Source organism: Myripristis murdjan, chromosome 9 (assembly GCF_902150065.1).
Source record: "Myripristis murdjan chromosome 9, fMyrMur1.1, whole genome shotgun sequence".
In the NCBI taxonomy this organism is placed as follows: Eukaryota; Metazoa; Chordata; class Actinopteri; order Holocentriformes; family Holocentridae; genus Myripristis; species Myripristis murdjan.
This window is the reverse complement of record NC_043988.1, coordinates 16942720-16968228: the sequence shown is the minus strand read 5'-3', so window position 1 is coordinate 16968228 and position 25509 is coordinate 16942720. Positions and strand designations below refer to the sequence as shown.

Genomic DNA, 25509 nt, shown 5'->3' with positions numbered 1-25509 from the left:
ATAGAGGACCACAATACAGCACTGAGAGGTCACACAATAACTGGTAACAGTGGATGGCTCCTCTGTGTGTGTGCGTGTGCTGGGCGGCTGGGTCAGATGACAGGTTTGGCAAACAGCAGCTCATACACAGAAATCTACAGTGGCAGCCTTATCAGCTCAGGCTGATCTGAAGGCCATTTCACTGGCTGGGAAAGTCATTGTTGGACCCTACACAGCTGCCTACATACTGTTACAAAACATTAGCATATACAGGCTTTGTGGGAGAAAGTGCTACTTGCTCATACGTCTGAATCAGCTGGATCTGCCTTTGTGAGTTATTGTGGCTGTGTGAATAATACCAAGCAGCACACCACTGAATTGCTCTCTGTAGAAAACCCTTTGAGCAAATAGCCATGATTGCAGCAACAGATAAGATAATCCTTGTAAATAAAAAAAATCACTGTGATATTCCCATAAAGTACTCCTACTAAGTCTTCTCGTGTGTTTATGGCACTCAGTGACACTAGGGAGTGAAGTGTGACCTTATGGTTTATGGTATGTTTATCTTCTGTGGTATCACTATAATACTCGTGTAAAGATTTACAGTTTTCTTGTTTAATTGGTACAATATCCCTCTAAATTTTATAATGGGATTAGCGCAATTCTTTTTCATAAGGGAATGGGAGCAGACCTAAAACCCTCTTGTATTAGTTCAGTGCGCCTATGTTTTCCTCACACACGGGCCTTTAATCTTCATTGTTGTGCCATCTGGGCTGTCAGAGGCTTTGATCCATAATGAATGGAGAGCAGGCTATGTATAACCTGGCAGCATGACACGGAGATAATAAAAAAAGAGAGACTGTCATGCATATGTATTCATTTTGTTTCAGCAACTTCATTTGTGTTAGGGTACAGATAGCATTCATTGTTTTTTTTTTGTCGGTGATGTCCAGTGGGAGGAGAGACAAGGAGGAAGAGGAGGAGGAGGACGACGAGAAGGAGGAGGAGTGGAAAGACAGCGGTGGCGGACAGGGGGGACGGAGCACTTTGAGGAGGATACGCGCGCTGCTCCCTGTGTGGAAATTTAATGTAGGAGAAGAAAGCCGACGGACAAAGCAGCAACCTCACCTTCCTGTGGTTTCATTTGCCTCTTTCCAACATGTGTACCCCGTGTTGTCTCTCTCAGGTGAGGAGGAGGAGGACTTCTTAGTCCCCCAACTAACATTGCTTTGTTGGACGGGCGGTCGACGGTTAGGCTACCAGCGGTTTATGTGACGATGCTAGGTGGAGTCTCGACTGTTGTTTCAATCTTTGTTTACAAATGCTATCAATATCGCTACTAACAGTTAGCAACGGATGTTTGTTAGCTATCCTGGGGGGTTTCCAAGCCTCCCGTCCGCTACTTTAATTCATAAACATCCATGAAAAGACGTTAATTCCTCTGCCGAATCGACTTAATAACTTCACTCTGACGGCTGGCAGGCAGAGAGACCGGATTAAAAAACGCAGCTAGCCAAAACATCAGCTGCTCGGCGAGTCGCCAGGCTGACATCAAAAGTAACATCGTGATCTGAGCGACCTCACTAGTTACAGATGTTGGTTTGAACCCGTCAAGCTATATAGGGTGACAGCTAGAAAAAACAACAACAACAGTAACAACAACAGCGTGTCTTGTCCAGAGTAGACCATTGTGGTGGTTCAATCTCAGTTCACGACCAAGAGGAAAAACAATGATTTTTTTTGTGTGTTTGTGTGATTACATTGTCTTTCAGTCGAGTACAGTTGATTTTCAAAGCGTCTATCTGACTGTCTGGCTCAAAAACTTAATTTTAGCCCAGGCAGATCCTAGAGTTAGCGATACTGTAATTAACGACGCTGCGATATACTACTGTAATTAACATAAAAGTATCACGGCTTACTTAACTGCAGTTCCCGATAAGAGCACTTCAGTGAAAACAAAGGAAATGGGAAAATAGGCTTAGAGGTTACTGTAAATGCATTCAGTGCTGCAGACACAATAAACATCATTAGAGGAATATTATGGGTTTTGTGGGACATTACTATTTCTGTTTACTCTTTGGTCTGTAATGAACATTTTAGAGGTATGTAATTACTTCAGGCCTGTACAATTTCCAGAGTCGTCTCAGAGTGGGCCTTTTTAATAATGGACTCAGCATCTTTTGTTTGGTGTACTGTAGGTATGTCCTCATTTTGCGTATTTGCATATGACGTGTTTTATGTTGATTATGGACTGAATGGCTGACATGAGTGGCCTCAGTACTGTCCTCCGCCATTCTCCAGTCCCAATTAAATGTCTACCAGGTATAAAATGAAATATATAATATTTTTCCATCCCCTGTTGCTATATATTCCGGGTGCATTATAAAAGAATGTGTATTGTTTTATTATAATATTGCAATACCCAGTGACTATTAAAAAAAAAAAAAAAAGAAAAAAAAAGAGTTTTGGTCTCCGCCTTCTGGGTCGACTGCAGAAGTCTATGATGTTTGGACTCATTGACTTTCAGGGGACAAGTTACTTAAAAAAAACATTTAAAGTTATGTAATTACTTGTATAGGGCAGAAAGACAGCGATCCATCTGGAAAGTTAAACAAGGATTTCTTCACAGACTGGTGTCTTTTATCACCCTACACATTCTCTGTGGCTGAACGTTCACCACCACTGAGTTGGACTGGTCAGGAATTTAATTATAGCCTCACATTATTCATCCTGGAAGGCCCACTGCTATATTCCATCCCATTAAATAAGAGGGGGTGGATTAAGTGAAAATGAAGGCCAAACAATTAAATAAACATTGTCTTGCCTCAGCTGGTCATGTGCTAATCTCTCGCAGGCCCCCCATTTAGCTCTGTCTTCATCTCCATGTGTATGTGTGTACTTGTAGTTAGCTTTTTTCTGTGTGCATCCATGTGTGTGTGCCCCTCTTGTGTTTTAGAGTGTCCCGGGTTGATGTGTGGTCTGTTAATTTCCTTTTTGGCTAGGAAGTGGAAATTGGAGGAGGGCGGGTGTTGTTTGGGTTAGATTTGGAGAGAGGAGCAGGCATGGTGTGGGAGCAGCTCACTCGTAATTTCTCAGTGGGATCAGGGATGCAGGCCATGTTGGGATAGGATAGGGGGTAGGCTTTAGCCTGCTGTTGAGCTTTGTCCAAGGCACTGCGAGTGTTGGCCGTGAGTGTGGGACAGAGCTTAAACCATGTGGGTGTCAGTGAGCAGCCCGGCTACAGCAGAGGCAACTTTGGCAGGGTGATGGAGCCAGAAGGACCTTGTGGTCATAGAGACGTCCTTCGGCAAGCATCTGCCCTGATGAGGTGTTCTTGAACAAAACACACTCAGTTATGGATTGTGCTGTCCTGTAACTTACCCTGGTGCACTGATGGATTGGGCAAGGAAAAAGAGGGTTGGCATTCACATGATATTGTTATTATGATTACATTATTTTGATTTGGTTAAGAAGGAGAGGGCAGGATTGTTGGCTTGAGTGTGTCTGGGAGGAAGAATTGTAGATGTTAAACTTGTCAGCAGCGTCAGGTCTAGAGGGTGCAGTGAGGTTGGATGCAGCCGACTGTGGCTGGACTATGAGACCAGTGAGGAACATATGCACTAGTGCTAAAACAATTAGTCCATTATCGTTTTCAGTTATTTATCCATTAAAAATGCCAAAACATTTCCAGATTACAGTTGACAAAGTAGGAAAGAAGTTGATCTTGGCTCTGATGGCTCGTACAACAGGCATGTTTGGTATGACAGGTAAATGACTCCTGGAAGTCTTGCCCTTAAGGTCTAAGACAATCATGGAAAATAAATAAATTATTACTATGTCTTCAAGTGAAGTTTTTTTCTTTGTACATGTCGGTGTTATATTTTTTTCACTTGAAGACTGGTGCCTTGGTAGTTTTTCCATGGTTGTGTGCACTATCATGACCATTTTCTCTGTTCATATAATTATAAAATTTATACTGAGGCTGCTGGTCAGACTAAGGAAACAATCTGAAGACATCACTTTTGGTTCTGCTAACTTCTCATGAGCATCTGTCATTATCATTGATCCTTTGTAGACTAAACAATTAATCAGTTAATTGCAAAAAATTATTAATCAGTATTGGAGATAATTGGTAATTGCAGCCTTAATGCACACTGCTAATGCATACTGTTAACTTGCAGCCTAGCAGTGTACACACACACACACACACACACACACACATACACACACACACACACAGACAGCTGTCAGCGTCAGATAGCAGTTTGGCTGCTAATAGTCCAGGTCAGGCCGGCATGCAGGACGGGTGCTCTGTCAGAGCGAAACAGGTGGCCCTGAAACACATGTAGGAGAGTTGTAAAATCACTTGACTTGTAAAGCTATAGCCTAAGTGAATATTTATGTTAGCATTATCCTCTCTAAACTTTTCACACAGACACCACAAGCCTAATGTTCTGGGTCAGCCGTACAGTAAGAATTACAGGCCCAGTGTGTCCATGTGAGACATGCCTGCTTATGTTCAGCTTTCCCTGGGGAATCTAACTTTGGTCAGCAGCAGCAGGAGTTTGTTTTCCCATGAGGACATACATTAAACTAGCATGCAACCCTCTTGCTTCCCACTGAACTGTCATAAGATCAGGTGTCTCCCTCTCGCTCCCTCCTTTTCCAGTTCTGTCCCTCTAGTGGATTTTTGATGCAGGGTGGAGGGTGCTGATGTAACCGTGTGAAATGCCAGCTTACTCTTCGCATTTTGCCACTTGATTCAGCTGACAAGACAGCGAATCTGTGGCTAGACATTACATGATAATATGCATTTTATGTGCTTCCCGTAATTGAGGCTTCACACAACTAAGCAGCACACATTCAGGAGTGAACTGAACCATTGGGTAAACACAAGATGATGCCATGTTATTGTTACTTGCTCAGTCTTTTTCCTCTGGTTATTTTTGGTAAACACACTGCCATTGTCTGCTTTCGGACAGGGATTGTTTCATTTCTCCATTTCTCTGCTCGTCAAGGTCTCCGTTTTTCCTTTCTCTTTGTCTCTTTACTTCCGAGTCGTTTGACTCGTTTCTGTCTGTTGGTCGTAGCTAGGGGCTATATTTGCCAGGAGAGAAGCAAAGACCTCTGAGTGTGTATAGAAAACAGAGCAGTGATACATTTTTGCTGTGTGTATACAGCTGCCTAGCTATATAGACAATAGTGGGTCTGTCAGTCACAACATAAAGAGAAATGGAGTAGGTCTAGGTCCGAAGCCTCAAGCCTAGCTCCTGTAGAGAGGAACTGTGTGTCTGTGTGTCGGTTTGTCTGTGTGTGTGTGTGTGTGTGTGTGTGTGTGTGAGACAGAGAAAGGGATTCTGTAATGTACCTCATTGTCTTTGTGAGTTTCTTCGTTTCGCTTTCCCTCTTTTTTTCACTCATTCCCTCTCTCCGCTCTGTTCCACACAAAGCACTGTAATTTGAGATGAGAGGGTGTAACTCCAGTTTTGCTTGAATTGTTGGACTGTCTCTATCCATTGCGGTGAACTTAAGTCAATGCTTACCACTATTAAGCTGCAACTAACAACCTCCATTGATGCATTGAATCAAACTGAGGTTTTGGTGCCACACTGTAAAGGTTATGGCCCCCATTGATGCAACCATCAAAACCAGAGTGACATACTTTTCCAGTCACATTGTTATTGTGACTGTGAGTAATGTCTGACTGTCGCGCTATTTTTACTCAGACAATTACCTGTATCTACTTGTAGTGGGGTGTGTGTGCCTATTACACAAAGTTTTATCCTGGTTTTTGTTGTTGCTGTTTTTGTTTTTAAAAGCCTGGTACTGCATTAATTCTGTTCAAAATGATAGATTTTTAAAAGGCAAATAGGGTACATAACCTCTTCCACCACTTTGATGTGTTTCGATATGATGTAGTACTTGATTTATTTATTTAGGTGTATAGTCATAGCAAATATGTTTTTGTGAAAAGTCCAGTGAAACTGCATAAGGTTCATTTTCTTCACCTTTATTGTTGTGAAAATAAAGTAGTGTATGATAATAGTAAAGTAATTGTACTGTTAAAATCCGGAACCTCTGAAATCACCATTGAAATCAGCGAGATTCCATCACCATTGCAGATCTGCTGATAACAGTTTTTTCCCTTTGTTCGAATCCTGAAACTGCATGGAAATCCCCATCAACCACAGCCAGTGGAAACAAATAGTCAGTGCAGCTTATTGCCAGATTCTATCCATGTGGTTTCTGTAGCATTTACACTTTTCAGGATGATCTTTAGATATCTCTTTTAAATTTTGTCAAATGATATGTTCCTCACTGTCCAACCTGTGTGAGCCTTGTTTGGACATCTGCTTGGCTTGTTGATCTGGAAGGTAAACACATAGCTGGCTCTGCATGTGCACGCCTCCCCCCGCACACCCCCTCCCCGATTCTATGCTCTGATGTCTGATGCAGTGTGTGACCTATTTCTGCAATAGGCCTGCGTGTATGATGCAAGCATCTGTGTCTGTATGGCTATGTGTGCTAGAGTTTGTCCTGCATGTTTGGATTAGGCTACCCCAACGGCTTCCCATTTGTTTGTTCTTCTTTCATCAGGCCCACTGCTGGTTGGTGGAAGGTAAAAAGGCAGTAGAGAATTGGGAAGGGAAATGATGGAAGGAAACAGTGTGGTGATTATCAGCACAGCTCTGAAAAACAGCTCATACTGTAATCACAGATGTGGTCATATGATGTCTGCATCGAGGGCTATATCACATTTTCTAATCTGGGAGCAGCTGTAGGTCAGACAGAGGCTTCTCACCACAGTATGTTCAACTTGCCAAGATCATAAAGGCAAATCCTGCCTCCGTAAAAGCTCGTTTCATTTTGAATGGATTTCAGGTTCATTTCCTGAAGGTTTTCCACTTTGGTGTCCCATCCATCCTGTCTTAATAGTGGTCAGGCCTGTGTGTGCGCCTTTATGTATGTGTGTGAAGAGAGAGAGCACTATATCATCTTTCAGGCTGACCCCAGCCCCCAGAACAGCTGGAAGGTAGTAGAGGAGGGTAGAGCAAGAGATCGAGGGTAAAGGGCAACTGAATGTAACAAAAGAGGAGGTGAAAGGGAGTAGTGAAGAGAGAACAAAAAAACCAAGAGGTGACAACAATAAGGCTGTGAGTAACAAGATTGGGGGAGGATGGAGGAAGTGAGATGAAGAGAGTGAAACAGAGCTTGAGGCTGGGAGAGGAAGAGAAGCCTCTTTGTCCCTCGAGTCCCACCGTCACGACGTAGCGAGGCTCAGTGCCTAGAGTGGGGGCTAGGGGGAATCGTGGCTTATTTATAGTGGGCCAAATGGTAAAGCTAGGCCGAGGCATACTTACCAAGGAGCTAAAATGCCCCATTTGCTGTAACGTGGTATGATGATATTTGGGGGGAGGCAGTATAACAAGCAGGAGTGCACGGTGCAGACAGGCCAACCACCTGTCGACATGCTGGTGGGACAGGCAGGCACGCAGCGGAGGAGGGGGTGGATGGGACATGGAGTGGGTAGGGTCAGTGTGCGTTGCCATGGATACTCTTTTTGTCTCTGTGTGTGGTGGAATTCCTCACTTGGCATTCCCCTCTCCCTCCATAAGCGGCAGAGTTTGCCGTTGGCCCCTTCACTGTGTGCAGTCCACCGATGAAACACCCCCTAACTAATGAAATCTAAACACCCTCACATCTTAAATCACCCCATTTTTTTCCTGCTTACTTTCAATCTGTTGTGGCTAATTAATAGCCCATTGAATAAGGGATGTGGGTGCAGCGGAGACAAAGACGAAGGCTTATCCTGTTAAGCTGTGTGCAGTCAGATGGAGACCTGGTCTGAAACCCAACCTACAGCCCCTCAGGCCCGAAACTACAGACTGATCACTGAGGATTACACCCAGACTCAGACAGATGAGACACAGTTGAACCTAGGGCTGGGCGATATGACCTCAAATCAATATCACAATTAATTGGACAGTTTAACATGATTACAATTAGCCTAATGAACGATTATTTTATTTTTGGTTTTTTATCGTTCGTTTTTTGTTTCCCCCTTATGTTTTACTGACAAGTTTTGTTCTGGAAATGTGCTCAACTACTAAAGCTGGGATATTTTTTCTAATGAAAGAGTACATATTTTATCTTGAAAATCATTGAAGTAAAACACAGATAAACTATTGATGGTTATTTATTGAATATTTCAAACCTCCTTTGTCAAAGCACTTGTTGCTGGGCGCTTGTCAGGGCCACACACTTTTTATATTTGGTAACGTGATTGTGCTTCATGTGTTGAAACAGATTGGTGGTATTACCTTTGGTTGCTGAAACTGCTTTTCTGCAGTCTTTACTTTTTGGTTAGTGTCCTCTTTGGTTCCAATTTCGGTTTCAACTATTTTTCAATTAACTGCCCCGTCCTAGTTAAAGCTGTACAATCTTGTATTGTCTTCAGATTTGTGCTGGTTCAATTATAACACCATGAGGACAGAAGGGATTCAGTCAGTGTCTTGTTCAAGGACACTTCAGAAACTTGGATGCTTGCTGTCATATAGGTGTCAATCTTTTTCAATTTTCATAATAAGCACAGTCTCTCTACTCACTGTGCCACCCTTCTGCCTACCATGATGATTTAAGATGCAAAAAGGGCAGTAAGTTGTTTTTGTTCATTACATCATAAAGGCTGAAAGCACTCAGCACTCACTAAATAAGTGATCACAGCATAATTTTAGCCATCACTGTTCATCCCTATGAAAGGAAGTGAAGATGGAGTTAATCATTGCAATGCTTTTACTTAGTCTTAATAACTTAGTACCTTACAATGCCTTGATAATGACTGTAGTGACATATAGTATATGTTCTCAAACAAGAGTGAGTGAAGCAGCAGGGTTTTCTCAGCTCCTCTTGACGTCTACGTGGTAAACAACATTATTGGGTTTGGTTTCACACCTGAGTGGGGGTTAGATTAGGCGACTATCAGAAACCACACCGCATAAATCATACCAGAAACACAAGGCTGTTAGAACACATTCTCAAGCACAGTTGGAGTACATTGAGAAGTCAGAAAAGATGCTATGTCAAAGACTATGTCATTTTATTTTTGTCACCTGACTGGAAAGTTTTGCACTTGCCTAAAATTTAAACTGTCAGGGAAGAGGGCAGAGGGAAAAGTGTGTCAGAGCTGCAGCGAGTAGGCCATGTGGCCAGAGAAGTAGCCTGATCCAGACCATGTGGCTCTGTTGATCCACGAGTCTGCAGCATACCACAGATTATTGGCATCTGGAGCGTAACGCAGCACATCAGACCATGTCACACACTGGCTTTACTACATCAGCACACCCTCGCTAGCTAATGCACCCTGATTTAAGACACACACGCAGCTAAACCCCGCCAGATGCCAAGGATGCATTTGTCATTTAACTGTGAAGTCTATAATCTGATCAGCCCAGGACATATGAAGTGACAGGTTTGAATGTACAAAAAATAGGAATTTGCTCGCATTAGCATCAGATCTCAGGAAGGACGTGGGCACGCTTGGATTGTGATTTGAATTCAGCAATATCTGGCTCCATTACAGCCATGGGACCCATGCTAACAGTGTAAAGACATGACAAAGGACAGTGGAAAAAAGTATTGCAGAGTCCGCATTAAATATATTCAGCCACAGGAGATGCATAAAAGCCATTTTCAGGCCAAATGTGGACATACAATGATGCAATCTTTTCAAACACTCAAACACTTTTTCAATCCAACCTCAGACTCTGTAGCGTTCACTCTGACGATAGCCAGAGACTGGTTTCACCACTAGCTCAGACAGAATTGAAAGTAATGGTCAGATTAGCTTAAGCATGCGTTAGTGCTGTTTGCGTAGCGCTTATTACAGGGAAAGTCTGTGTTATGTCAGGCAAGAGGAACAAAGATAAAGGAAGATGGTGTGTGGAAGCCTTCCAGTAGTGAGGAGCCAAGCGCTAACTATAACCAAACATCAGTTTCTCCAGCTCACAACAGTGGGAGTTACCTCTCACCACAGCCGTGTGTGTTCTATAGGCTGACGGGGCAGGAGGCTTGCAGGAGTAGGGTGGGGTGGCTGCAGAGAGAGACGCTACGCTGTGTAATTATCCAGCCTCATCCTGCTGAAATAGAACTGAGGGCCTGTCCTTAGGTTGGTCCTCCTGCATGAGGGCCTGTCAGAGGAAACAGAGCAGGGCTGTGTGTGTGTGTGTGTGTGTGTGTGTGTGTGTGTGTGTGTGTGTGTGGACAGCAGAGAGGCCTCACTGTCTGTAGATTTACAGCTATGGAGGGGGATTTAGGGAGGAGGCTACTTCTCATGATAGAAACCATGAATGAGCAAAGAAACACTCAGGCAGACCTATTCTATTTGAAGTAGTTCTCAGTCCAATAACTTGCTGTAGTTTTGTGCTGCAAAATTTCCATTCTATCGCTGTCTTTTAACAGTTGCTCAGATCTTTAATTCCTGTTCTTGACAGTATTATAAGACTAAGCCATTGCTTTATTTGTCTCTGTCCCTCACTGCTTTTCTCAACAAATTCCTCATTTAGGCTAATTGAGGACTGTTTGATTGCTGACTGTAACCAAATGCATTGCAGCTGTCTTAAAGGAACAGTTTACTCAAAATGAAAAAAAAAAATGTCATTGTCTGCTCACCCTTATGTCAATTAAACACAGGTGAAATGGCACACAGACAGGCAGCTAGCATAGCACCATAGCAGTCTCCCCCAAAACAACTGAAGTCCAACTGAGTTCCAACAAAGGCAAAAAATGACAACAGAATTACTCCATACAGTTCATGCAGCATGATTCAAATCTTTGGATGTCATGTCATTAAGAAAATACTGATATTTACACAATTATCTAACACAGTTCTTCACTATAGCCTTTGATGATAAAACAGTTCACGCTAACATGCACTCAAACCCCATGCAGTCACGTTTGACTAGAACTTACAAGAGATGTTGAGTAGATAGTGGTGATACTGTTTGTTTGTCTTTGTCAATCTGAATAAGTTGTCTTTTAGCTTGACCTCGTCTTCCAAAATAGGTCAGAGTGCTCTCTCCTCCTCAGAGCAGCGTCCTTGGAGCCGGTAGCAAAGCTTGTGAGCACTTTAACCCAGATGCTCTCTTATCCCCTTTGAATATATCAGTACTGTGAAAGCAATATCACAACAAATGTGAAACCTGTATGCTCATGTTTTCCTTATCTTCTCTCTCTCTCTCTCTCTCTCTCTCTCCCCCCCATGTTCCCCTTATGCTTCTTCATGCCTGTGTGTGTAGCTGGCGTGCTGCTGCGGCTCGGCGGCCTGCTCCTGCTGCTGTAGCTGCTGTCCTAAGATCAAACAGTCCACAGGGACCCGAATTATGTACGCCCTCTACTTCCTGCTGGTCACCATCATCTGTGCAATCATGATGTCTCCCACTGTTGAGCAGGAGATGAGAAACAATGTAAGTGCACATACACACACACACTTACACAATGTGGCATGTGCATATGCAGAATACTGTGCAAAATGATGAAAACATTAAAGGTATACTTTCCAAAATTGCGGACCCTTTAGGGGCTACTCACATTACCCTGTTCGTGCCGTGCCCAAGCATGTTTGACCCCAAAATACGGATTATTTGACTAGTGTGATCGCTCCGTACCGTGCTTGAATACAGTACATTTCCCCCGCTCTGGCACGGTTGGAGGGGGTGTGGATGTGACGTGAATCATGCGACCGTCCCTCCCACGTTTCCTCCTCCCTCTGCAAAAGCACGATTAACTGCTCATTGCTGTGTCACGCAATCAGTGATCAACCATGTTGTCTGTGTTGTTGTCCACTGTACTGCTGCAACCGCGTATAAACAAAAGTCAATTTATGATGACGTCGGGCCATGCGTGTGTCATATTTCAACATGATGATGGACGTACTGGAGGGAATCGTGTTAGAGCGCGGTTGGGCTTTGGGTAATGTGAGTGCAGGCCAGTGGGGAACTGGGGAGGGGGGCATTCCTGCTTCAGCACAATACGGAGCAACTGGCCTTAATGTGAGTAGCCCCTTAGACTCAACATACAAAAAATAAGGGGAATAAGTATGAAATTTGAGCAGTTTTCATCATCAGTCTGACTCACTGATATATTATGTGCTTATTCCATATTTTTTGTCAGTTAGATCTCTGCAGCCCTTATTTAAAACAGTTCTAGTTTGTTTGAAAAGGCAGATAGGAAATAATAACAGCTGCACTCTCTCTTTCTCTCACCTCTACTAGGCCTAGTCTATATACACATGTGGGAATGCCTTGCATTCACACACATAAGCAATCGAAAACAGGAAAAACTAGTTGGCTGCTTCTGTGTTTTTCTGACTGAACAGACTACCCTTTACTAAAATCCCCTGACACTTTTAATGAAGTCACCAGTAACGAAGATTTTGGACAAGTGAATTAATGTGGTGGAAGTTGTAAAAAGAGTCAGGAAATGACAGCATAGAGGTAAACTTAAAAGTTCTCATGTGTGGCTCATGACAGTTTAACTTTAAATGGAGGCTGAGTGGAGTGGGTTGAAGACTCTTGGCTCTTTAAAGCCCTTGATAAATAACTATCTCAGTGGAACAGAGAATAGGGCAGTGCACAGAGGATCGAGAATGCCCTTCTCCATCCTGTAATTGTGTAGTTTCCAGATCTAATAGCTAATATTAGTGGTTGTCATCTATGTGTGTAATTGTGTGGTTTAACAGGATGACTGGTGACTTCCTGCAATCTTACATGATTAATGCTGCGGCTGTTTTGTGGATGGATGGCCTAGTTTACTGAATAAAAGAGTTGGGGTCGGCTCAGCTGCTCTAGTAACCTAGCCAACAGTCGCCTGAATACTGTGATCCTTTCCGATGTTTAGCCTACTGATAACTTCCAAGTCTGTCTCTCTGCCTCACATAGCACATAATGTGAGGCCTGAGTGTCGATCAGCACAGAAGTGAAAGCCTGAGTACTGTTCAGTGTAAGCACAAATGAATGTAACTGAACAGGAGACAAAAGAGAAATTGAGCTCCCAGTACTTGTAAAGTCCCGAACATGCATTTTTAGACATTTTCAGTTTAGCTGTCATTATGTAAGCCATACCAACTTTTACATGTTTGGCTGTGTTATAATTGGCCTTATAGTTCAACGTCTTTTGTATTATCCAATGTATCTTAGAACTCAATGTCCTTTGTATTATCCAATGTGTCATATAGTTCATATCTATAGAACAGCTTGTCCACTTGGAGCTGGCTCCGCATAACAGAGAACAGATAAAACAGGAGCCACATGTAACTTCTCTATCTTGTAAGTTAGGTCTGCTGCATTGGATACACGCCCAGTCAACATTCACACACTAGTGTGACACATTCTAGAAACAAGGCATGGACAGTGGTTGGCCTGTCCATGTCCGGGTAACTGTCCAGTTATACTCGGTTGCGTCTAAGTCCAACCTCTTTATGGGGCAGGCCCAGCCCAAGAAGATAAATGTGTATCATTTCCTAATATCGGGGCTCTTTCTGGCTGAGATCCTGCGAGAGCTCTGTCATTCATGAGCCCAGCGCTGCCTTGCTTTATATGTGACCAAATAAATATTTCATCTGAGAACTGAAGATTTACTCCAGTTTGTTCTTGGGCTTTCAACAAAAGAATCGGGTGCTAACAGCTGTCTCTGATGTGAATGGGGAAAAAAATTAAGACTCAGTCACTTTGGAAATGCTACTAGCCATGAAGAGATTTTAATGGCATTGTTAACAAGTTAGCAGTCCCTCTCTTAAACCTGGAGGTCCCATGTGTGTCTGTGCAGTGGATGGCTAGTAGAGTGGAGGAGCTGGTAGCAGCAGCTGAGCCTCTGTAGTTGCAAAAGAGGGAAGCAGGCTTGCAGCAGTCTGTGTGGCTCTTTCCGGTTTTCAGGTTTTTTTTTTCTGCTACTTCTTTGATCCACCCAGGCCTTTGCATTGTTGATTGTGATCAGATCAACTCTTTCTGCGGGTGCTCTCTGAATTTGAATCGAAAGGCTACTGTGTGCTGAATACAGTTATCTGGGAGGTAGCTATCATAATAGATCCATTCTCTCATCTTGAATTTTAGCCTTTGTGTGAATCAGGCTGTAGTCAGAGTGTGACGCATGGTGGCTGGCATGTTTTTCTTTCAGCGAGGATGGTGTCCCGGGTAGTTTGCTTCTTTTCTCCTGTGTCCATGACTGTATCGACTGCTGAGTATCTCAGCTTTGAGAATGGTTGTTCCTATTTCTAGGTGTCATATGCACATCATCATACACTTGAGGACAAAGACAACTAGAGAGAATGATGTCTTTTATTTCCATCTCTGGGAAGAATACAGTCTGCTAGCTGCGTTACTATGGCAATGACTGCAAGCTTCCTCAGCTCAAAGCGCTATTTGACAAGAGAGATTTTCTCTCCATCAATCTCTCTCTACTACTTTGCCGTCTCTTTACCTCCTTCAGTGTGTACAGTACAGCAGAAAAACGGCTCCCCACTGTGCATCTCCTTGTGAGAGCAGAGCCTGCAAAAGGCCCGTCCAGGCACAAAATGGCCTCTGATAGCCCCACGCAATGCCTGCTGATTGATACACACACACACACAGACACACACTGTGTCAGTCACACGCAGTGCACAGTGGGAAGTCCCAGCTAAGAGAGCAGCCATTGTACATATGAGAGCGCTGGGCTTTTCTCCCGAGATTTACAGCAGTCTGAAACAGCCGGCCCCTTTCCCTCTTAATCACAACACCATGGACATGCTAATATGGTCCTCGACATGAGACAAAAGCTCCAAAATGGGCCTTTTACTCTACCTACTGATCTGGCTCTGGAGTCTCTGCTTCACACAGAGGTGATGACAACTTTATCCGCTAGCATCCGACCAGTGTATGAACTTTGGGGCTGCCAGTAGCTAGGGAGGCCAAGCCACACCATTTATCATCTGAAAGTGTAGATTATCTTCTGTAGCTGTGTCAAAAGTGGAGTTCTGCTTGAATAGTGTCCCTCACAGTTGACCTTAATTTAACAAATCTAACAAATGTCTTCTTTTGAGCTGTTAATGGTTGCATATATCAGTATGTATGTATTGTGTGTGTGCGTGTGTGTGTGTGTGTGTGTGTGTGTGTGTGTGTGTGTGTGTAGTTGAGACTGCTTGCTCAGGAAAAAAAGCAGGCCACAACATTAAATTAGCAGAAGCCTTGAAGGCACGTCTCACATCCATTACTGATGTTACAGTCTTCCATCCCGACTAAAATGCAACATTTTCTCCAGAGTTCCCCCCGGCATTCTCTCATTACAACTGCACTCAAAATAGTCCAACCCAAAACATAGTGATTTATTGATAATTTATCATACATAGGTTGAAGTTACATTGAGCTCCAAATTAGCGAGTGACCCATTTAAACCTACCTTGGTCAGTGCCAAAGCCCATAATTACCCAGGACTGTTGCAGGGTTTAGAACGTGGTACTGAAAAATGGGTTAGCCCATTTACACTCAGTTCTCTGATGGTGGTGGAGTTTTAAGTCTGTATAAAGGGGGAATATGTGATATGTTGGTCCATTCTATCCAGCCACTTCTCTACTGTTAGGGTACTCGGTAAGTGGAAGAGAAATTTCACCTTCCATTCTGTGATCATCAAACTAATAACAAAGTCCCTGAGCTTATTTATTGATTCAGACTTTGCTCTCTTTTTTGTGCAGCACTTGTTGGTCACAACAAAGTATAGGGTTTTATTTCAAGCTCACTCTCTCTGTCTTTATCTCCCTGTCTGTCTGTCTCTCTCTTGCTCTCTCCCACTTGTATTTTCTCTCCTTTTCTCTTTTTTCTGTCCCAACGCTCTGACTCACTGAAAGGAGGCAGTTAATTTATTCATCTGTCTCTTTGTTTGTGTACACTGACAGTTGGTTGTAAGGCCCCTCTAACAGCCCGTAGAGAACGAGGGATGAAAGAGGGCTTCATGGAGAGAAAGAGGGGTTGGTGTCGCTGCCTGTTCCCTCTTTCTGCTCCTTTAGAGGCGTGACGCTCGGCATGGACACTATTGGGCCTTTTTTTTCTGAAGCCACATACTAGACAAACATGAACAGAGGTGATCTCTTTCAGCATAGCAGTGCTTTTAATTTATTAGGTCTAATCCAAGGATTTTGTGTTTGTGTGTGTGTTTTTCTGTCAGATCCCCTTCTACAGTGACCTGTGTGAAAAGCTGAATGCAGGGGAGAACTGTAAGACTCTGGTTGGCTACTCTGCAGTTTACAAGGTGTGCTTCGGCATGGCCTGCTTCTTCTTTTTCTTCTTCATCTTCACCCTAAGAGTAAACAACAGCACTGGCTGTAGGGCGGCCATACACAACGGGTAAGATGGCCTTTCTGTCTTTACATTCTAGTTTCTCTTTCTATTTTAGGAATTCACAGTTCCTTGAAATGTGGCTGTTGTCTGTGGGAGGTCACCCTTTAGTGTCTGTAGATGAATTAAAAACAATAAGTTTTTCATTTTTCATTGTATCAGTTACACCACATCCACACAGGATGCAATGAGAGCAAGCAAACAGCTGAAGGATGTGAATAAATCAATAGAAGCCATTAGTCTTGTTGTTTACTAAATCATTTAGTAAATGATTTTTGTTGAAAGCAGGGCAAAATGGAGAATAAGAGCGCCAAACTGAATGACCTGAATCCTCCGGATCATATCAAGACAGGTGCACAAGCGACATCAGCCCATATGGCTCACATCACTGTATGTGTGTATGAGGTGTTGGGTCTTCTCAGCTTCTTAGAGGACAAGCAGGATGGTGTGATCACCGGATGAAATGCCTGTTTCCTTGGGAGGATTAGTCCTCAATCCATAATACCACATTAAATAACCTAATAAGATAAATAAATTTATTATGGCATTATGGTGTTTGGGACCACCAATAACAAAAAACTAAGCAAAAATTCATAGTAAGGCATGTTCAAGCTGTGTCCCAGTGTTCCATCAGGACTTTTTACATTTTTTTTTTTATTTTAGTTGTGTTTCATTTAGGGCTGTCCCATGAAACTCTGTCACAGACCCCCTTAGTCAACTGAGATTGTTTGAACTGAGCAGTCTTTTTTTTCCCTAAGGTCATTCAATAGTGTCTCTGCAGCTGAAAATATGCCTTCTCAGACTATGCTGCCACTTGAAAGAAAAAAATGGAGGAAACACTAAAAATGTGTAATTTATGTGTAAATTCTAAAGAAGGAAGCTATGGGAGCATCATTTAACTAGACTTAGTATTCCATTTCAGTCTTAGAAAGCATTCATATTGGCTAGTAATTAGAGTCCTTAAGCAACTGTCTTAATGAATTTTTTTAGATAAGCTGAAAAGATTGTCATATGACTGTGCTGCAGTTGATTATGATTATTTTTATTATTATTTGCCTCGTCTGACGACTTTGAAATGTGTGCTAATGTATTTTCTGATTGCCATAAAGTCTGTCAGTTAAAAAAAAACAAAACAAAACAACAAATTGTTTAATCCTTTTATTGAATCTAATCCTGTTGAGGGAATTCTCAGTCGACTACAGCCCTATTTTCACTCATTCATGTACACTCATCATGACTGTTTTGGTAGGTTCTGGTTGCTGAAGTTCATCGGGCTGGTGGCTTGCTGCGCTGCAGGCTTCTTCCTCCCAGAAGAGGAAACCTTTCTGGAAGGTACAAATAGAAGAGACTCACCTAAGGATCACAGTGCTTTGATTGCTCCTTAACCCTATAAAGCCTGAACTATGAAAGAATTGGCATAAAATTCTATTTTTTTGAAATTGAACCCTTTATTTAGTCCTATAACAAAATGTAAAAAAAAAAAAAAAAAAAAAAATTAAAAATATGTTATTACACGACGGTATGGTCCAGGGTGAACAGGGGAAGTGTTCAAAGGTATACAGCAGTATTTATTTTGGTCAAGTATTGATTAAACTGAAAACGAAAAACGGAATTGAAAATGTGTATCATATATGATACAAATGGCTTTATAGGGTTAATACAGGTCTTTTCATATCTAAAATGATTTCCCTCTGTCTCCCCACTGCCACAGTGTGGCGCTATGTAGGAGCCGTAGGTGGGTTCATCTTCCTACTGATCCAGCTCATGCTGCTGGTGGAGTTTGCCCACAGGTGGAACACAAACTGGTGAGTCCAACTCTTCCTTTTCGTTAATCTTTCTGTGGTCCCACTATCGAACTCAGCCCATTTATGTTAGCATGGAAACCCTGTACATCAGAACAATACAGTGCTTTCTGTCCATTACAGAGACAGAAAGGGGCTGTGATGTGGCTCTCTGCAGGGTTATTTTGATGGGAAGAGCGCTGGAAAGAGAGAATGATGTAGTTATGTGTTTTGGGGGGTTGGGGATGGAGTTGGCAGCAGGCCATCTCTGTGTGGATGGACAGGATGCACATGTTTTAGGAGTGTGCACTCAGTTTCCCCTTCCCACACACATGCACACACCCATACACCACAGGGGGTGGTTTCAGAATGTTTGTATGTGATTATCAGTGCAGAATAGAAAAAGCTATGTATATGTTTATATTTACATCACATCGTGTGTAGGCATTTTTGCTTTCCTTAGTTTTTTTCCCTCTAAGTAAAACATTACTTGTCCAGACTAAGCATAACGGATGTGAAAGCACTTTAAGGAGCCATAAACCTGTCTCCTTGTTGCCCCAGGTTGTAGCAATAACTATCACAACTCTGTTTTTTTTTTCTTTTGCTCTCTTTCTTTGGATCTTTTCTATTTCTTTGTCTTTTGTGCCATCTTCATTTCTTGTGCTGTTTTCCTCTATGTCATCTGCTTTCTTTTCTTTCTCCTGTGCTATTTGTTTTGCCCTTTTTTGTTTCCCTTTTTCAAACTTCTTTTGCTCTTTCACTTTTCACTGTTCCTCGCTGTTGCTTAATCATTCCCTTGATTACTTTATTTTCCCTTTTTCATTTGTTTCTTTTCCCTTTTCCCTCGCTCGTTCTCTCTCTCCAGGAGCTCTGGAGTGAAGTATAACCGTCTGTGGTACGCGGCTCTGGCGCTGGTGACTCTGGTGCTGTTCAGTGTGGCGGTGGGAGCCGTAGCCTTCATGGGTCTGTTCTACACCCACCCCGAGGCCTGTCTGCTCAACAAGATCTTCCTGGGCATCAACGCCAGCCTCTGCCTCATCGTTTCACTGCTGGCCATCTCTCCATTCATACAGAAACGTGAGGATGTGCACTCACAGACACATTGCCATGCATCACTGGGTGTAACAACAGTGTGTCTCACATAAAACAGCATGCTCACAACTCTCAGCTGCATACACACACAAACACACTCACACATGTAGGTTTCATTTCATTGAATTTAGACCTGTTTAGCCATACGCTACTGTATTTAATTTACATTTTATAATGTATATAGAAGAAGTTGCAAGAGCTTAATTTACGCAGAAATACCTGTGCTGTCTCATTCTGACAAAGCTGCATGGTATTTGACATTGACCACAAAATGTAAATCTTTATGCAGCTGTCTTTAATTTTTTTATTCTTTGAAATGCTCAAAAATATAATCATATGACTGTTGCATTTGGTTATGGTTGCTTTGATTGTTGTTAATGTGGACTGAAACATGTGCTAGTTAAATTTTTTTTTTAAATTTTATTTGGCTGCAAACGATAAAAGGACACAGTAAAATAAAAGTATGAATAAAAGTAGGCAAGGACCCCTCAGGAAGCTTATAGTGATCCTCCTACCAAACTAATACCAAACTAACCAGTGCCAAACTTATAGCAGGAGCCTGGTTGTGACATGTGTTGTTCTGCGTGTCCCTGCAGTGCAGCCCACATCAGGCCTGTTGCAGCCAGCAGTCATCAGCGTGTACGTCATGTACCTCACCTTCTCAGCCTTCTCCAGCAAGCCCAAAGAAAGTGAGTATGAATGGTCTGCCCACGCCTAGAGATCACTGCTGTTGTTGGACATCTGTCTGGGTCAACAGGTCTTACTGTTGAGTGTTGAGCTGGTTTTGCACTCCTTTTTCTATTTCAGTCACTGCAGATTGTTTCATCTCTCCTTCTCCCCCTCTGTCCCTCCTTCTTCTGTTCACACCCCACCAAAAAACACACATTTCATTGTATAAAACTCATTCCTTTCTCCTCATCTTCCTCTTTTTTGCATTCTTTCTGTCTAGTGGTGGAGAAGGACGGGGTGAACATGACAGTGTGTGTGTTTCCCTTCAACTCTGGGACGGAGAGCGACAAAAAGATTGTCACAATTGTGGGAACTATCATCCTGTTTGGCTGTGTCCTTTACTCATGGTAAGACACTCTCTCTCTCTCTCTCTCTCTCTCTCTCTCTCTCTAGATGTACCCCATACACACTCATGTGTTCCTATATTTCTCTTCTCTTCTCTTCTCTTCTCTTCTCGTCTCTTCTCTTCTCTTCTCTTCTCTTCTCTTCTCTTTTCTTATCTAAATACATGCAGACATACCCACAAAACTCTTGTGTAATGTATCTTTTTTCATCCTTGCTTATGAATGTACAGAGCTGTACTGTACAGAGAATGTACTAGGAGATTAAGTAATAGCTTTCCCTGGCTGACAAGACAGCAGATCTGCTACAGGCACTGTGGAATAAAAGCACCGAAATGTATGACAGGCGGTCTCTGCAGAGACAGGGCGGTTTTGACTGACTGCCACTCTGGAGAGGCTGTGTGTGATTGGCTCTGGCCGTGCTAAGAAAGTGTGATTTGAGAACTCCAGTCGTTTGCGTCTGTCCACATGTGTTTCCCATCAACTGGAGGCATCATGTCTTTTGTGGTCTCTCCTCGGAGAAGGGGGAGTTTTGAGTCTCTTGCTATTTGAAACTAAAAATTACTGGAAAAATACCTCCTAACAGAGTTACAATGTCCCCCCCCCCCTGTTTCCCTGTCTTTCTATCTGTGTCTGTCTCTCCCTTCCCACCCTCCCTCTAGCTTGACGTCCACCACCAGGCGCAGCTCTGCAGCGCTGAGAGTGTGTAGGAACAGTGAGCCTGAGACTGAGGTAAACACACATAAAGACTATTATATTCAACTCTGTGTAGGTGAATGTAGTAAGCATATGGGCCAGTGGAAAAAAAAAAAAAACACTGGTCAAATAGATTACAGGGGACTGTTAAATCCCACCAACCAGGCACTTACAGTTAAACTTATCAAATTCACCAGATTAGTGTGTGTTTGTGTGTATGTGTGTGTGTGTGTGTGTGTGTGTGTGAGGTCGAATGAGGTAGAGTGAGAGAGAGAGAGAGAAAGAGAGAGCAATACAGAGAGAGAGAGAGATGGGTTAGTGTATTTATAGTGTATTTTCATGTGTGTTTTAAATGTTGAATTCCAGTGGCATCAACCTAACCTCTCTCTTTGTCTGTGTCCTGCAGCGAGCTCGCTGTTGTTTCTGTTTTGGAGATGACACAGGTGAGAAAAGTCAAACCGTCTCTCTCCATGAAAAACATCTTTTTTCTCCTCAGCTCTAGCTCTCCCCTCTTTTTGTCTTTGTCTTTTTTGTGTTTCTCCCCCTCACTCCTTTCCCAGCTCATTCAGTATGCACATGTTCATGCCTCCCAGCTGTAGTTTTTGCACATGCAGGGACTGTGCTCATTGCTATTCCTCAGTCAGAGTGAGGATGGTGAGAAAGCATTGGTCAGCAAACAGAGATGATGTCACTGTTACTAGGAGGTTAGTGTGGCATAGTGGAGCTGGGCCAGTGGGGTAGTGGGACGCTAGGAAGGCTCACACTGCCCCCTGTTGGGGAAATAAAGCATAGTTGTATTTTAGTAAATTAGGACATTTTGAATCTGAGGCAGACGATACAGAATTCAGTCAGCAGCTATGAAGGCCATCAGATAATCATCACAGGATGTACAAACAGACATACTTAAGTGGATAGCACTAGACACTACCTCAGTATATTGAGTAAATATTGTGTAATAAAAGGTCCAGGACAATCCCAAGTGACGTTGGCTTTCCTCACGACATGCATTAAAAAAAATTTCAATAATATGTGTTTGTCTCACATCTCAGTAACCATAGTGAGGCCAATGTGCGAGACAGTTTAGCACAGTAAGACTGTCCCTCTAACATCCTATTCATGTGTCACCCAGATGACTATGATGAAGAGAAGACTGGTTCGGGGCAGAATGTGGTGTATGATGAGAGAGAAGGAACCATCTACAGCTACGCCTACTTCCATTTTGTCTTCTTCCTGGGCTCACTTTATGTCATGATGACTGTCACCAACTGGTTCCAGTAAGTGTTGCTCACTCTAAAGCAGTGTATATTTACATCAAACGCAGTATTCCAATGCACAAAATATTCCAGTGTAAATTGGAAAAAAAGTGTGATTAAAGTCTTAAAATGGTTCAGAGTAATGCGGTTCTCCCCCAGTAATCCACAATTAGATAGTCGGGTTAGTTGGCTCACAGCGGGGTGTGATGTGTCTCAATATGCGCCTTGATGTGCAGGCTAACTATTAGCGTTAGAATTGATTTTAAGATTGCACCAGTTACTTTTAATCACAGCATGGTTTCACCCCAAGCTATATTACTTAGATTTTAATTTAAGATTAAGCCAGAGAGCACCCAGAGGTCCTCGGCCAGAGCCCTCCTGTCTGTTCCACTGTCTAATCTGAAAACCAAAAGAGACGATGCTTTCTGCATTAGAGCCCTCACACTGTGAAACATTTTTGCCTGCAGCTAAGGATAGCTATATCATAAAAAAATAAAACTCAATTTAAAGAAATAGCTTCCTCTAACAACCCCTAAATTCTTGTTTCTTTAGTAATATTTATTATTACTATATGTGGTGTCATTTTTTCTATGTAAAATGCTATACAAAATGTATTATTACTAGCAGTATTAGTATGATTAGTATTATCAGTGATATATTTTATTTTTTGGTGCCATGCCACCATGGTGGCCCTTCCCACATGATTGCAAGACACATTATTTTAAACACAATGAAGACCAAACAGCATAGCTGACAGTTTTCCAGGTGTAACCAATACACTAAATGTGTTGAAACAAGTGCTACCATGGCCGAATAAATGAGATTAAGGGACAAGTTCACTATTTTGAAACATAGGCCTTACATACCAATTATTTAGCAACATCTTCAGATGTAGAGACCATCGTTCCACTGCCAGCGGGGCAAACATCTATGGCTTTGAGCACATCAATATCAGGATCAATACTGAAGCGACTGGAGAAAAGATCATCTCTATGTCTGAGGATGATGCCAGATCATCTGTAAATAGGATCTAGGTTCCAAAATAGTGAACTTGTCCTTTAAGCAGAAATCCAGGTGTGCTCGCCGGGTTATTAAGATTATCTAATTAAGAGGATCTAATGGCTTACCTTAATTCAGTCCAGATAACATTGATAGTAAGCATGGAACATAGTGTATCCATTGAAAATCAGTTGTACTCTGTGTTGATGCTCAGTTTTGTCCAGTTTTGTCTCACTGGGTCTGATTCCCCTGCAGCTATGATGACCACAAGATTGAGAAGCTGCTGGAGGGGAGCTGGTCAGTATTTTGGATCAAGATGGCCTCCTGCTGGGTTTGTCTCATCCTCTATATGTGGACCCTCATCGCCCCCATGGTCTGCCCCAAGCGCTTCGAGGCCTAGGACAAACACACACACACACACACACACATACACACACCACTAGCCTAGGGGCAGGGTAATCTGACTCTAGTGACGTGGCCAGATAGGGGTTTTCAGGCTGAGCCAAGGGACCACCACCCCCTTTACCTTGAAACACACCCTTACACAACTCTCAGCTTTCAACGTGGAGGATCATCTGTTGCCATTTTTTATGATAGTGTTTATTTTACTTTTTTTTTTTTTTTTAAATAATGTTAAGCTATTGATGCCTCGAAGGCAGTCGTTGTCTTTTATGTTTTACATTGGCTCCTGGAGGTCCACATGATACCTGCAGGCTTGGAATTACACAGAGAATCATGGGAGCGCAGTTGGATAGTGAACTGGAGTAACATGTTTCATGTTGATCTTAAAACACAAGGAGAGTCCACCCCTATGGATTCCTTAATAATTTCAGCTTTGCATGTGTATTTTAAATATATGTCCTGTATGTCTCAGTTGTTACATGGATGCTTCCCTGGCCCTTCTGCCCGGAAGGGTTGGGATCTCAGTTCATTTCTGTTGGACCATAAAGTTGTACCAGAGGGGCAAATTTATTTCAGTTTACCAGAAGGAGGAATTATATTTATTTTCAGTCTGTGTTTTTTCAGTTAATGAGAAATGATTTTTTGAGGAGGTGGGGAGTGAATTGAACTAGATTTGTCCCTGACTGGTAAAATAAAAAAACATCTCTCTCAGGCTCACATATCAGCTGTATAATGTTTTTGCTTGTTATATTGCACCCTTTTCTAAAAGTTTTCTATGCAATGGAACAAGCTCTTTTAGATGTCAGACACACATTCTTGTGAAACATTCAGCTAGATTAGAATAATGATTGCATTAATGTCAGTGCTCCTTTTGAGCCACATTTTATTAGGATAATTATGTCTTTTGTCAAGCAGTTTCAGCCTTTGTTGTACAGGGAAATAAATGCTCTCCAAATCAACCTGCCTTACTTAACAGGAATGTTAGAGGAGCGTTGCCTCTCTGGAAGAGCTGCGGTCAGACAGTTGAAAAAAATGTTTGCCAAAGGTAGATTCCAGAAAATAATACGGTGATTCTTTTGGATTATGTACTGTACTACAGAGAGAAAGATAACCCAAACATCACCTATCTGCATGCATACACAAACATAGATTAGCTGATTTCTGTACAGGTATAGAGGCTTTTTGCCTGGCTTTTGTTACATGTCAGTAAAGGATAGGGGTTGGAATTAAGGGGCAGGGTGTGTGTATTGTCTATTCAACACTGGATGTTGAGTTTACTGACAGAGTCCAAAATTTACAGAAACTTCTTCAGCTGTTTATTGCCTGATGTGTAATTGAAGTTATTTTGTATTGTATAGAATACAGTATATTGTACATTGTCATCTTAAAATGCTTTCTGTAATGTCTCTTGCTCATCAACTATAAATCAATAATATTCTCCTCTGATGTCTAATTGTATTCCTAACATATGGACGTTTTATAATAATAACTTATGTGTACATTTTGGCTACATTTGTGTGATCTGTGACATTTTTAGTATGAATTATTCTTTTTGTACCTGCAAATTCTGTTTAGCTTCTTTTTTTCCCCCAAAATGTTTCTGCGTTTTGATTATTTATCTGAATGCAGAAATAGAATGGTGCTCAGCAGCTTTGATATCAGACTAAAACTATCTGAAATCAAACGGCCAGACCTACAGTGAAGACTACACTGCCGTAACCTAATTTACCACTGTTTGACCTGGAATGTATGTCTGGAATACAGAGGTGTGGAACCAGTGTGTGTGTCTGTGTCTTACTGGGTACAGGTGGTCCAAATTCAATCAATAAAACTGATTGAACACCCTTTGACGTGTGTATTGATTTGGTTTTTCTACACA

General features: G+C 42.3%; 1 protein-coding gene across 1 annotated transcript; it reads left to right on the top strand.

The window, feature by feature from the left end:
* The first annotated feature begins 1009 nt into the window (after positions 1-1009).
* Positions 1010-25465, top strand: serinc5 (serine incorporator 5). The gene is made up of 12 exons (XM_030060544.1): positions 1010-1165; positions 11274-11441; positions 16168-16346; positions 17587-17669; positions 18049-18142; positions 18984-19195; positions 19807-19899; positions 20160-20286; positions 20943-21012; positions 21383-21419; positions 22106-22250; positions 23484-25465. The coding sequence occupies exons 1-12, from the start codon at positions 1139-1141 to the stop codon at positions 23626-23628; spliced, it is 1380 nt and encodes a 459-aa protein (XP_029916404.1). The 5' UTR covers positions 1010-1138; the 3' UTR covers positions 23629-25465.
* The last annotated feature ends 44 nt before the right edge of the window (positions 25466-25509 follow it).

What these genes read in the sequence shown, in the direction of transcription:
- serinc5 (XM_030060544.1), top strand. Translation starts at nt 1,139, where the DNA reads ATGTGTACCCCGTGTTGTCTCTCTCAG. An exon ending in CCCCGTGTTGTCTCTCTCAG is followed by an intron (nt 1,166 to 11,273) that starts GTGAGGAGGAGG and finishes CTGTGTGTGTAG; the next exon opens with CTGGCGTGCTGCTGCGGCTC. An exon ending in AGGGCGGCCATACACAACGG is followed by an intron (nt 16,347 to 17,586) that starts GTAAGATGGCCT and finishes CTGTTTTGGTAG; the next exon opens with GTTCTGGTTGCTGAAGTTCA.